Source organism: Schistocerca cancellata, chromosome 11 (genome assembly GCF_023864275.1).
Source record: "Schistocerca cancellata isolate TAMUIC-IGC-003103 chromosome 11, iqSchCanc2.1, whole genome shotgun sequence".
Classification (NCBI taxonomy): Eukaryota; Metazoa; Arthropoda; class Insecta; order Orthoptera; family Acrididae; genus Schistocerca; species Schistocerca cancellata.
In genome coordinates, this window is record NC_064636.1 from 43,654,661 (window position 1) to 43,668,539 (window position 13,879).

At 39.8% G+C, this 13,879-nt stretch overlaps 1 protein-coding gene across 4 annotated transcripts in view; it reads left to right on the plus strand.

Annotated features, from left to right (window-relative positions):
* Window positions 1-13,879, plus strand: part of LOC126108513 (coiled-coil domain-containing protein CG32809-like) — a 626,816-nt gene that overhangs the window by 423,807 nt on the left and 189,130 nt on the right. For all 4 annotated transcript variants that reach the window (XM_049913782.1, XM_049913780.1, XM_049913783.1 and 1 more), the window contains one exon: window positions 7,910-8,108. In XM_049913782.1, the coding sequence (XP_049769739.1) occupies window positions 7,910-8,108 (199 nt within the window). The remainder of the gene's footprint in view (window positions 1-7,909; window positions 8,109-13,879) is intronic.

The following is a 13,879-nucleotide window of genomic DNA, read 5'->3' on the forward strand; positions in this document are numbered from 1 at the left end:
TGAAACAGGAGTTAGATCACCTTAAGTTTGTTTTCAGGCAGAATGGGTATTACTCGTGCTTTTCAATTTGGACCTCCACGAGAACCAACGGTGGACACTTCCAAATCAGTTACTTTTTTACACTTTGTGGGAAGTATTTCTTCGAAAATTTCAAGAATCCGCAGGAAATATGATATTAAAAGCGTCCTTATGCCTTTGGCCAAAACTAGATCCCTTCTTGGATCGGTTAAAGATGATTTGGGACTGAGGAAGCCTGGGGTATACAAGATTCCCTGTCACTGGCCTACATTGGACAGACCGTTTGTACAGTTCAAGATCGATGTGTGGAACATCAACGGCATACACGTCTGCTCCAGCTGGAAAAATCAGCCGTTGCTGAACACTCTCTTAATGAAGGGCACAATATGTCGTATAATGAGACGCAAATTATTGCCTCGGCTTCCCGTTACTGGGATTGTATATTGAAAGAATGAATTGAAATACGTCTGTCTGATGATATTATTAATAGAGATAAAGGTTTTCCTTTAAGTAAGACGTGGAATCCTATTTTATTACAGATAAAACAACAACGGTCTGGTTTCCGACCGGCTGCATTTTAATTTTGCGATTCCTCGCTTTTGACAGTTTTCACCACTGGCGCTGCTGCAATTCTTCGCCGCACAGAGGGCAGCTCTTCCGTTGCTCGTGCACACGCAACAGCCAGTACCCGCGGTATAAAGGAGCTGCCGAATCTGAGGCCTCTTCAGTTCCGGCGTGATTGTGCACTCAATCTGACCTGAAGATGGCGGCCAGATGGTCTGCCGAAATATCGTGTTGTCGTCAGGACGATGGAACCCGGCTGCAAACCCATGAAAATCATCTGTACAGTTACCTGTTTTACACAGTATTCTTACTTCTCACTTCTGATGGACAAATACTTTATTAACCTAAAATTACCAAATAAGCAGCAACCAGTCGCAAGGTTATGTTTTCTTTATTTAATTTTGCAAATCGATTTCAACTGATTAACAGCCATCATCGGTGCTTTCAACGTGTATGTTCCCTAAGTAATAACACCGTCTTAAACAGACGTCAAACATAGAGTTGGGAACCATATGGAGCCTCCCATTCAGAACTTTATTAACCGTTGCTGCACTGCCCTGGAAGGTTATTCCTTAAGAAAAAAGGAAGTGTAAATATCCAGAATAAGCCAACCGTCTTGTCTAGTCAACACAAAGCTTATAAAGATAAAACACACTGCAGGGACCATCATGATTAGTTCATTTGTGTGTTCACTCAATTTGAATTTTTATACAGCTGAATCCCAACAAATTTTAAAAACATTTAGTGTCTGTCCGTTAATGTATACTTCTTGTGCTAGCAGGTGGTCTTTGCATATCTGACATTGCACAGTACAAGTCAGTCTGTATAATGAAATGAGTGGCTATACTATCTTTATTTATTTATTTACTAACCTGTAGTCAGCTTTCAAGCTGCATAAGGCATTATTCACACCAACATACATATGTTGTACCTGTGTAAATACAAGCTGTGTTTGGCAATACGTAATTGTATGATTGATGTCTTATTTGACAATACAAGGATATATTAGATCAGCTCTGACCTCAGTCACCTACACCCTTCATCTGGTGAATGGGCACGATTGAAACTGAAACTCTCCAGATATATAAAATGTAAGGAATACAGTATTTGTTCCTCCTCCTACAATTTATCAGAATATTTCAATTTACACACATTATATATATGCCTTGTCAGTACAACCACTCTCTTCTGTCATTGGCTGTTCACTTTAGTTCCTTGTAATTGTCACAACTTATGCTCTTCTTGATGTCTGCCACATACTTCTTTCTAGGCTGGCCTCTTCCTTAATTTCAAACACTTTGTATTCAAGAATGTTAATGATGAAAGGGTTGTATATAATGACATGTTCAAAAATTTTTCTTTTATTCTATTTTCCTTTAATAATCTTCTCTCTCCATTGATTCCCCACTTTCATACAGCAGTTTACTCTTTAAAAATTATTTTGCAAAGCATTTCTGGACACCTCTACTCACATATTTGCTGATTAAAATGTTTTGTTTTCCTGGCGCAACCCTACTCTTGTCTTCCATTAAGTATCTATTGTCCTCTGTGATTGTACTACTGAACAACAAAATTGTTTCACCTTATCAAGTTCTAATGCCGTCAGTTTTTGTACTGGTTTTCATTTCTTCCATGTTTTTCTGTATGACCATTACTTTCGTTTCTCATTTCTTCACTCTTAATCTCCATTGTTTACAAGTGTCTGATAGTACTTGCAGCACTTTATTTTATTGTATTTTTCACTGACTGCAACTATAATGATCTCAAAAGAAAATCTGATGTAATATATCCTTTTGCAATTGGCTTTTATTCCCTTTGTGTCCTCCTTCAATATCTAGATAGTTTTCTCAATGAATACATTAGATAAATATTGAGGTAGGGGACATCCTTGTCTAACTCCTGTTCTGATCCTCACCTCTTCTTATAATTTACTTAAGAGTTTTTTTAATTTTTTTTGTGCCTTAACCATCCATCATTGTTAACTGAAGGGGACACAACTGTTTATTATAACAAATTATAAATAAAATAGCTCCAAGCTGCAAGGATGATTTGTAACTTTTGTATTCCATGATCAATTTTGAGACTCCACGTCTCACTTTTAGTTTTACCTTAGCATCAATTTAATCCATGTTAAGTATTAATTTCTCAGATCACAATGGTCTGTCAACCAAATTTCAAGTGTACATGCCCTATGTCCACAGTACTGCATCAAGTGACACCTCACTGGTGATCTAAGAAATTAATGGTTAACAGCGATTAGATGTGTACTAAGGTAGCTTTGAAGGTACGTCTCAGAATTGACGGTGGAATAAAAAAAGTTATAAAACCATCCTTCCAGCTTCACGTCTATTTTATTTATTATTACTGATTTTTGTTATATGGTTGTGATGCAGTTGATTAATCAATTTGACTTGAGGATGTAAATTCTAGATAGCAGAAATGAAAAATTAAACAAAGTTTTAGCTCAAAGATTGAATCTGAAAGTGTAGCTTGAGAGCAGTGCCTGAGTAGGTAAGCCAGTAAGAGCATTTCCTGTGAAAAACAAGGCTCTGGGTTCGAGTCCTGGTCTGACGCACAGTTTTAGCCTGCCAGGACATTACATAACAGCACAAATGTCAATGCAAAATGAAAGATTTGATGTGATAGTAATAACAGGTGGAGACCTCAATGATAGATGAATGTTGATCTAATGACCAATCCAACTTCTGCGGAAAGTGAGGAAGTCAAGATATGAGTCATGGTTTGCTACATGTATTCATTACTCCTGACACACGTGTTACATACCTGGTTCAATGTTTCTGAACTGTTTTTGTACTGATATCATTTAATGTTGTTTCATGTACACTGATTTTATCCCACTAACTGATACATTCTTCCAGTAAATCTAATTCAGTTGCTGTGTGCGTAATCCCTGAACAACAGTAAATTGTTCAAATGGCTCAGGGGACTATGGGACTTAACATCTGAGGTCATCAGTCCCCCTAGAACTTAGAACTACTTAAACCTAACTAACCTAAGGATGTCACACATGTCCACGCCCGAGGCAGGATTCAAACCTTCGACCGTAGCGGTTGCCCAGTATCAGACTGAAGTGCCTAGAACCGCTCGGCCATAACAGTCAGCCAATAAATTGTGAGCACAGAATATTGCCATTGCACTACATGTAAAACACTACCAGAATGAGAGTGTAAACAAGGCAGGTCACGGTTTGACATGCTGTCAACTGCCAGACCATTAGAGATGGGGATTGGGAAAAGCGAGGAAGTAAACTGACCATATCCTTTACAAGGGGAGCCATCCCAGCATTTTCTTATTTAGGGAAACCATTGAAAACTAAGATCTTGATGGGCAGCAGGGATTTGAAACACTATCCACTCAAATACAAGTCCAGCATGTTACCGCTATACCACCTCAATCACTATGTGAGACTGCCTTTTATCCCCCTGTGGTGGCAGTAAGCTTCATGATACTGATATGTTGCTTGAAACTAGTCCTAGAAAGCTAGAAGTTAGATTTTTCACAAGAGAATGGCTGTTCTCTTTTTTTCTTTTGTCTTCCATTTCTCTATGGGCCAACACTGTTATTTATCAGTTTTGTCAGCGTTAATTTGTAGACTTAGAGAAAGCTTTTGACAATGTTGACTGGAATACTCTCTTTCAAATTTTGGAGGTGGCAGGGGTAAAATACAGGGAGCGAAAGGCTATTTACAATTTGTACAGAAACCAGATGGCTGTTATAAGAGTTGAGGGGCATGAAAGGGAAGCAGTGGTTGGGAAGGGAGTGAGACAGGGTTGTAGCCTCTCCCCGATGTTATTCAATCTGTATATTGAGCAAGAAGTAAAGGAAACAAAAGAAAAATCCGGAGTAGGTATTAAAATCCACGGAGAAGAAATAAAAACTTTGAGGTTCGCCGATGACATTGTAATTCTGTCAGAGACAGCAAAGGACTTGGAAGAGCAGTTAAACGGAATGGACAGTGTCTTGAAAGGAGAATATAAGATGACAATCAACAAAAGCAAAACGAGGATAATGGAATGTAGTCGAATTAAGTCGGGTGATGCTGAGGGAATTAGATTAGGAAATGAGACACTTAAAGTAGTAAAGGAGTTTTGCTATTTGGGGAGCAAAATAACTGATGATGGTTGAAGTAGAGAGGATATAAAATGTAGACTGGCAATGGCAAGGAAAGCATTTCTGAAGAAGAGAAATTTGTTAACATCGAGTATAGATTTAAGTGTCAGGAAGTCGTTTCTGAAAGTATTTGTATGGAGTGTAGCCATGTATGGAAGCGAAACATAGACGATAAATAGTTTGGACAAGAAGAGAATAGAAGTTTTCGAAATTTGGTGCTACAGAAGAATGCTGAAGATTAGATGGGTAGATCACATAACTAATGAGGAGGTACTGAATAGAATTGGGGAGAAGAGAAGTTTGTGGCACAACTTTGAGTAGGAGAAGGAATCGGTTAGTAGGACATTTTCTGAGGCATCGAGGGATCACCAATTTAGTACTGGAGGGCAGCGTGGAGGGTAAAAATCGTAGAGGGAGACCAAGAGATGAATACACTAAGCAGATTCAGAAGGATGTAGATTGCAGTAGGTACTGGGAGATGAAGAAGCTTGCACAGGATAGAGTAGCATGGAGAGCTGCATCAAACCAGTTTCAGGACTGAAGACCACAACAACAACAACAACAACAACAACAACAATGGTATTTAGTGACTAGTGCCATTCCTGAGACTGGTACCCCCTTCCCCTCCCCCCAGGCAGGGATTCGTGCACACCATCTGTCTGTCTTATGTAGATCTTATGTGCTAGTGTGATAACATTTTCTCAAGTGTTTGTGTATTTGTATCTGAGGTGAAACATGAGTGTCAGCCCAGTATTCACCTAACTGCATGTGGGAAACCTCCTAAAAACCACATTCAGGCCGGCCGGCTCTCCAGTTTTCATAATTAATCTAGAAGGCTGTTCCGTCCATGGCCTGCACACCCTCCTGTTTCCCAAAAGTGATTCTTGCACTCTGGACTGTCTGGATACGTCACAAGTGAACATTTTGTATAAACTCTCTCAAAGTTAATATTTTTCAGCATTTATGTACTAAATGCTTTCTACAACTTTTGTTGCAACTAAAACGTCACATTTCTGTTAACATAGGAGGAAGGGATCTGTTGTAGACAAGCTGTAGTTTCCCAGTGTCCTCCTAATGAGCTGTAGGCTGTCTGCCACTTGCTTTATTTGCAGCTGAGACTATGTGGTTGTTCCTCTTCATACTTCACACTTTTACATATTGGCCGGCTGAAGTGGCCGTGCGGTTAAAGGCGCTGCAGTCTGGAACCGCAAGACCACTACGGTCGCAGGTTCGAATCCTGCCTCGGGCATGGATGTGTGTGATGTCCTTAGGTTAGTTAGGTTTAACTAGTTCTAAGTTCTAGGGGATTAATGACCCCGGAAGTTGAGTCCCATAGTGCTCAGAACCATTTGAACCATTTTTACATATTGCAACTCCCAGACATTTGTATGCCATGACTGATTCTTGCTGTGTTAATCATGTTATCAAAGGATGTCCCACTTTCACATTTCATGGAGTCAGTCCAGGTGACACAGATTGGGAATTGAGATGTAGGTAGGACACAGAAGTGTTGATGATGACAGTGACTTTCATGATGGTGATAACAGTCAGTGATGATAGTGGTGATGTTAGTAGTGGTGATGATGACAGCGCTGTTGATGAGGATAAAGTTGATGTGGAAGATGATGGTGATTGTTACTGCCAATCATCCAATACAGTAAGGGGTTTCCTGTATTTTAGAATTAAAAAAATATCTTTCATGAACGGTGTACAGGATACTAAATAACTGTATTCGATATTTTCCAGTTCATTTATTGCATTCATGTAATTAATTTGGCAAAATATGATTTTTAGGCTTTTATCCCGCTGATCAGTATTTTGAAATACGAATTTGTCTACGTTTGTTGGAATCATAGTATGGTACATCACATTATTATGAAAGTAATTCCATCATAGAAGAAACAAGACAGCAATGGATAAAATTAAGTTACATCCCTTTTTTTATTGGACAATGCATTTAAGTTTGAATGTGCCTTATTTAAACTGTAGCATAAGCTAATTATCGAAGTAAATTAAGTAATAGAGTCAATTTATTACTAGACAACACAATCAGATGTGAAAAGTCGCAACAACAATGAACAGTGCTTTATTTCAATGAGCTGGTAATAACTGCAGCCGCGAACCAACTGCAATTAAGCCCAGACAATGCTCAACATTTGACATTTTTTGTACAAATATGATTAGTACTTTAATTCATATAACATGAAAGTAATAATGTCTAATAATTCATAATACCAATAATAACTAATTCATAAGAATAATAATAATAATACAATTCATGATAATAATAATATCTAATTTATAATTAAATGGCTATATGTTTATCTAGAAAGATGAGAAATGAAATATCCATGGTCAGCATCCATCAAAACAATTCATTCAAGGGTGAATGCATAAGTGGTAACTTGTAGGAACAATTATCAGGATTTTTTTCACCATTACAAATGGTAATAAATTGTTGACTGAAACAAAAGAAGTACATAAATATGGTTTTGTTAGAGATTAGCGTCGTGATGAAATAATATCTGTTAACGTTTAGTGTCTGACATTTTGAATGTTTTGTAACTAATAAAACAGGCTCTGTAGTATTTGCAGTCAGAGTTATAAATGCAGTATTTTACACTACACTGCTTAACATGTTTTCTGATTATTGCATTGTGCTTGTTCTTTCATTAGTAAAATGATAGCTGATTGGCATAAAAATCTGAAGTTATCATTGGTGTCCTGTACTCAAGTGTTGTGAAAGTTGGCAACTCTTATGGCGGTGATGGCAATAATGGTTTTGTGGTGATGATGATTGGTGGTGACAATCACAGTGATGGCAATTGTACTGATGGTACTGTTGGTAGTGATGCTAACCAAATTTATGTTGGCAGGAGAGGACACATTTTGGGGCAGGAGAGGACACATTTTGGTGTTGCGTGGTTCATCACAGCTGTTTATGTTGGGATGTGATAATGATGTTTTCTATTTTAAAATAGGTTTGCAGTTCTTCCAGTACATCTTTGACAGGCAGTGGCAGAACCAGCCAGTGCTGGAGCAGTGCTAATGGCTGCCTCTCCCAGTTCACAGATCTGACTTTCCTGTGAAGCTGCCATTCTCACAGCACGTTTTCCGCAGAAAGTGGTGCAACAGTGGCTCAGCCTGAAAATCCCAGAGCATCGGTTGGTAACAGTGTTTCTCTCTCGATTCACAGGGCTGGTGTTCCTCCAGTACCGCAGCGAGACCAAGCGTGCGCTGCTGCCCAACGAGATCACGTCGCTGGACACGGTGAAGGCGCTGTTTGTACGCTCCTTTCCCAAACAGCTCACCATGGAGTACCTCGACTCGCCCATGGTCAAGATCTACATTCACGACTCCTCCAAGGACATGTTCTACGAGCTCGAGGACCTTAGGTAGTGTACATGTATCTCAGCCACCATCTCTGTCGTTCCCACAGCCAACAGTGTTAATCCTGTAACTTGTTGACAGTCTTAGGCTAGTATGTTGAAACCAATAGAGAAGTCTACCAACAAACCAGGATAGATTATTTGGAAATATTTACTGAGTATGTAATTTTTCTCTGTTTGGTCTACCAAGAATATCTGTCATTTAGCCAACTGAAACTACTTGCATGCACATAATAAGGTCTTTCAACACATTAAGAGAAAATTATAATTTAGCTGTTGGTTGAAGAAATGATAGTTAATACCTTTACGACATTGCAGCATGAGTTTCTACTAATGTCTGTACAAATATTTGCTCTGCAGCTGTAAAAAGGAAATGAAAAAAAAGTTCTTACAGTTGATCAGTGTAACTTTTTACCAGTCAGGATCTCGTTGTACCACTTACTTCTTTTGTTTGAAATGACTGGTGTTTCACCTATTTGCATTATTTTGTGCTAAAAGTAACAGTTTTATTACCTATGTCATTTCTAGTTAGTATTTATGTCGCCTTTCCCCTTTCCTACAAGCTCTTACACTTGTAACTGGTCTTTAACTGCGTTGGCTGTGAAAAAAGCATCTGATAAGTGTAATTTGAGTGGAACAATGCCAGGTCGATACAAATATCTTGATATTCCAAGGTAAACAGGCAGTACAGAAGTAACACTGTTTGTTTTTATCTCTTACTAACACCTGATTTCCTTCAGACATGATCTATATATACTCAGAACATTAGTTACAGGAAAATTATTATGTTTTCAAAACTGGTCTTAAGTTAACCATAATGACTGTGTAACTTTGTAACAGTATTAAAATCAAAATTTTGCTCTACTAAGGCATTATTAGCATACATTCTGTCTTTCTGAGCCATGAGTATCTCTAAATGTAAAATTTTACCATGTCTCTTGTGATGTGTAACATATTTTATGTTCATAATAGAAGGAAACATTCCACAAAGGAAAAATATACCTAAAAACAAAGATGATGTGACTTACCAAATGAAAGTGCTGGCAGGTCGACAGACACACAAACAAACACAAACATACACACAAAATTCCAGCTTTCGCTACAAACTGTTGCCTCATCAGGAAAGAGAGAAGGAGAGGGAAAGACGAAAGGATGTGGGTTTTAAGGGAGAGGGTAAGGAGTCATTCCAGTCCCGGGAGCGGAAAGACTTACCTTACGGGTAAAAAGGACGGGTGTACACTCGCACACACACACATATCCATCCACACATATACAGACACAAGTCTGCTTGTGTCTGTATATGTGTGGATGAATATGTGTGTGTGTGCGCGCGAGTGTATACCCGTCCTTTTTTCCCCCTAAGGTAAGTCTTTCCGCTCCTGGGACTGGAATGACTCCTTACCCTCTCCCTTAAAACCCACATCCTTTCGTCTTTCCCTCTCCTTCTCTCTTTCCTGATGAGGCAACAGTTTGTTGCGAAAGCTTGAATTTTGTGTGTATGTTTGTGTTAGTTTGTGTGTCTGTCGACCTGCCAGCACTTTCATTTGATATTTTATGTTCAGTATTTTTAAAACATGAAAAAAAGTGGTACAGAGTTGCCCCAGTTGGCTATACCACAAATGTCAGCAATTTCTGTCAGCTGGTGCTAGAATGCTCAACTCTTCAGTTTCACCCATAACATGTCTGCCCCCCGGTAGCTGAGTAGTCAGCATGACAGAATGTCAATCCTAAGGGCCCGGGTTCGATTTCCGGTTGGGTCGGAGATTTTCTACGCTCAGGCACTGGGTGTCATGTTGTCCGAATCATCATCATTTGATCCCCATCAATGTGCAAGTCGCCGAAGTGGCATCAAATTGAAAGACTTGTGCACGGCGAATGATCTCACTGACGGGAGGCCCTAGTCACACGACAACAACAACACTGTGCTTTACTAACAATTATTTTATATGCCAGGAAATCACACAGTTAGAAGTAACCAATACTGCAGTCACAGAATCTGTATTTTGGCACTTCTTTATAATACTCTCACTCCAGATACTATGAACATAAATTAAATTTAATTGCTTTAAGCAGTAATAATTTACAGAATACAAGAAAAAATGAATACAAATCACACGCCACAGAGTTAACACTATACAACAATCACAAATGTTTCCTTACAAGGAGTAAGAGCTGGCATCTGAGCCCGCGAACTGGTTTGAATAAATTTACTAAAATTGATGTAATGGAAACTACAATAAATTGCTATTCCTGTCCTATAGCACAAATGAAGGAAAAAATTTTGAATGCCCTGCAGAAGTGTAGAATGTAGTTTATTTGTCTCATAATGTACAGTTACAAATAATGGCTCTGAGCACTGTGGGACTTAACATCTGAGGTCATCAGTCCCCTAGAACTTAGAACTACTTAAACCTAACTAACCTAAGGGCATCTCACACATCCATGTCCGAGGCAGCATTCGAACCTCATCAGTTGCACTGCCAGAAGCACAGTTCGTTTTGTTTGCAGATGACACAAGTATTGCAATAAATAGTATGTCGAGTGTAGTTCTAGAAAGATCTGCTAATGATATTTTCATGGATATTAATAAATGGTTTAAAGCCAACTCACTGACATTAAACTTCGAAAAGACTCACTATATGCAATTCAGAACCTGTAAGAGGTTTCCCCCCAGCATATGCGTAAAGTATGAAGAAGAGCAGATAGAAGAGGTTGACAGTCTTAAATTCCTGGGATTACAACATGATAATAAATTCTGTTGGGAGGAGCACACCACAGAATTGCAGAAACGCCTTAATAAATCTGTATGTGCAATTCGAGTGATAGCAGACATGGGCGACATAGAAATGAAAAAGCTTGCATACTTTGCCTACTTTCATTCCATAATGTCATATGGTATAATATTTTTGGGGTAACTCTTCAAGTCAAACAAAAGTTTTCAGAGTGCAAAAGCATGTAATACGTATTATCTGTGGAACCAGGAACAAAAATGATCTGCACAAGGACTTAAAAGCACTTACTTCAGTTCAAAAAGGGGTCCACTACTCAGGAACTCTCATCTTCAATAATTTGCCAGCAAACAAAAAAAATTTAGTTACAGATGAAGATCAGTTTAAAAGGAGCCTGAAAGACTTACTAGTGGCCAACTCCTTCTACTCCATTGACGAATTTTTTAATAGAAACAAATGATTTATTGTATTTATTCATACTATTAGTATTGTTATTTCAGCTTTTTATATAAAAAAAAATTACATGTGCCACATCCACGAGGATCTCCTCAGCACGGATCTATGGAACAAAAACTAATCTAATCTAATCTAAACCTGCGACCGTAGCAGCCGCGTGGTTCCGGACAGAAGCGCCTAGAACCGCTCGGTCACACGGCCGGCTCCCCAATTACAATGATAAAGATAAATTCTAATGTGGCTCTGAGCACTATGGGACTCAACTGCTGAGGTCATTAGTCCCCTAGAACTCAGAACTAGTTAAACCTAACTAACCTAAGGACATCACAAACATCCATGCCCGAGGCAGGATTCGAACCTGCGACCGTAGCGGTCTTGCCCAGGCTGCAGCGCCTTTAACCGCACGGCCACTTCGGCCGGCAATTCTAATGTGAATGAATAAAACAACAGCGAACCTTATCTTACGAACTGTAGGAAATTACGAACGAGCAATCTGGTTGGCTATCGACAAACCAACCGCAATTCTTCGCGTTCACTTCCCGTCGTTCGTTGCGCTGTCAGCAATTGCAGCACCCAACAGAAGAGCTAGGGACATCGGAACTGCACTTTTATCGAAATTACCTTAATGAATTCCTTGATTTCTTTCACCAAATTATTGGAAGTGTCATGTACCAAGAGGTATCCATTACAACAGCACCCTAAAGAGGTACATCAAATTCTGTATTAATCACCAGTAGGCAAAAGATGAAGGGAAATTGCCAATCTGCTTGTAAAAGGGTATACAGCCCATCACGTCGGTATTGGTCTTAATTTTATGGCCAGTTGCTTTTACGATGTCTTTTCAAAACAAGTAAGGAAGGAAGGAGGGAGGGAAGGAAAAAAGGAAGGAAGGGAGGGCAGGTTTTAACGTCCCATCGACGTCGAATTCATCAGTGACGGAGCACAAGCTCGAAATGTTTCAAGGGTGGGGAATGAAATTGCCTGTATCTTTTTTTAAAAGAACCATACAGCCATTTGCCTAGAGCAGTTTAAGGAAATAACGGAAAACCTAAACCTGGATGGACAGACAGGGTCTTGAACCATCGTCCTTCCGAATGCGAATCCAGTGTTCTAACCAATCGCTCAGTATGATATACTGAACATCGTGTTTCAACGTTTCAATATCCTCAAAAAGCTGTGTACCCAGCATCAGTTCAGGAGTTAAAAGTCCTTTTTCCTGCTGTTTATTGGCCCGCAAAGTAAGTTGACACTTGTCGTGATGGCTGATGGGAGCGACCGTAAAGGCATTTCCCATTTACACTCCTGGCGCTGAAAGGTACTGCCCTAAACATTGCAGAGCAACAGTGGCCGGCAATGTTGCCGATCATGTGGCTACAAGTCATGTGCCCGGCAATATGGTTGGAAATATGCGGTTTGTATTGCCCGCCGTACGGTTGCAATTCTGCTTACTCTGGCCGCAACTGTATGGATTTCGTTTCTCATGGAGCGGAAGCTAAGCTTTGACCAGTATAGCTAAGTACGACCATAAGGATACGTTTTATGCTGTGCTACACGCACATAGACCGAACGATAATGCGGGACAACAGCTTTACCGGTGCATTAAACTTGGGACAGCACTGCCAGGCCAGCGGTTCAACTAACCTGTAATGATGCGAGCAGTTGCAGTTTACGAGTAAAAAAAGAGGAGCAAAGAAACAATATAGCTTCGAACGTCATTTAATTTTTAAAGAAAATGAAATAATATTCGGCAGAACTCCAGCACTACCATGCGCTTCTGAGGCGATCAGACTAGTATTCTAATTACAAAGAAGAGTGATGCATATTTCTAAGTTAAACACAGGGTAATTTTTCTGAGTGCGCTGCAAAATCATACTGCCGGAATTTCACCGTACTGTTGAATACTTAAGCCACTGAAGGTTTTACTTACAATAAGTCGTACGGCATTTTCTTAGCTCCTTCCTTAGCCGAATTGGAGAAATACATTTCAGTTTTGGAAGTGTCACCTGCTACGTTGATAACGAGCCCATCAACAACAAGATACACGAAGCCAACCCGGCGCTCCTCTTCTTATATGACGAGCCGTTCTACAGGGTGTTACAAAAAGGTACGGCCAAACTTTCAGGTAACATTCCTCACACACAAAGAAAGAAAATATGTTATGTGGACATGTGTCCGGAAACGCTTACTTTCCATGTTAGAGCTCATTTTATTACTTTTCTTCAAATCACATTAATCATGGAATGGCAACACAAAGCAACAGAACGTACCAGCGTGACTTCAAACACTTTGTTACAGGAAATGTTCAAAATGTCCTCCGTTAGCGAGGATACGTGCATCCACCCTCCGCCACATGGAATCCCTGATGCGCTGATGCAGCCTGGAGAATGGCGTATTGTATCACAGCCGTCCACAATACGAGCACGAAGAGTCTCTACATTTGGTACCGGGGTTGCGTAGACGAGAGCTTTCAAATGCCCCCATAAATGAAAGTCAAGAGGGTTGAGGTCAGGGGAGCGTGGAGGCCACGGAATTGGTCCGCCTCTACCAATCCATCGGTCATCGAATCTGTTGTTGAGAAGCGTACGAAGACTT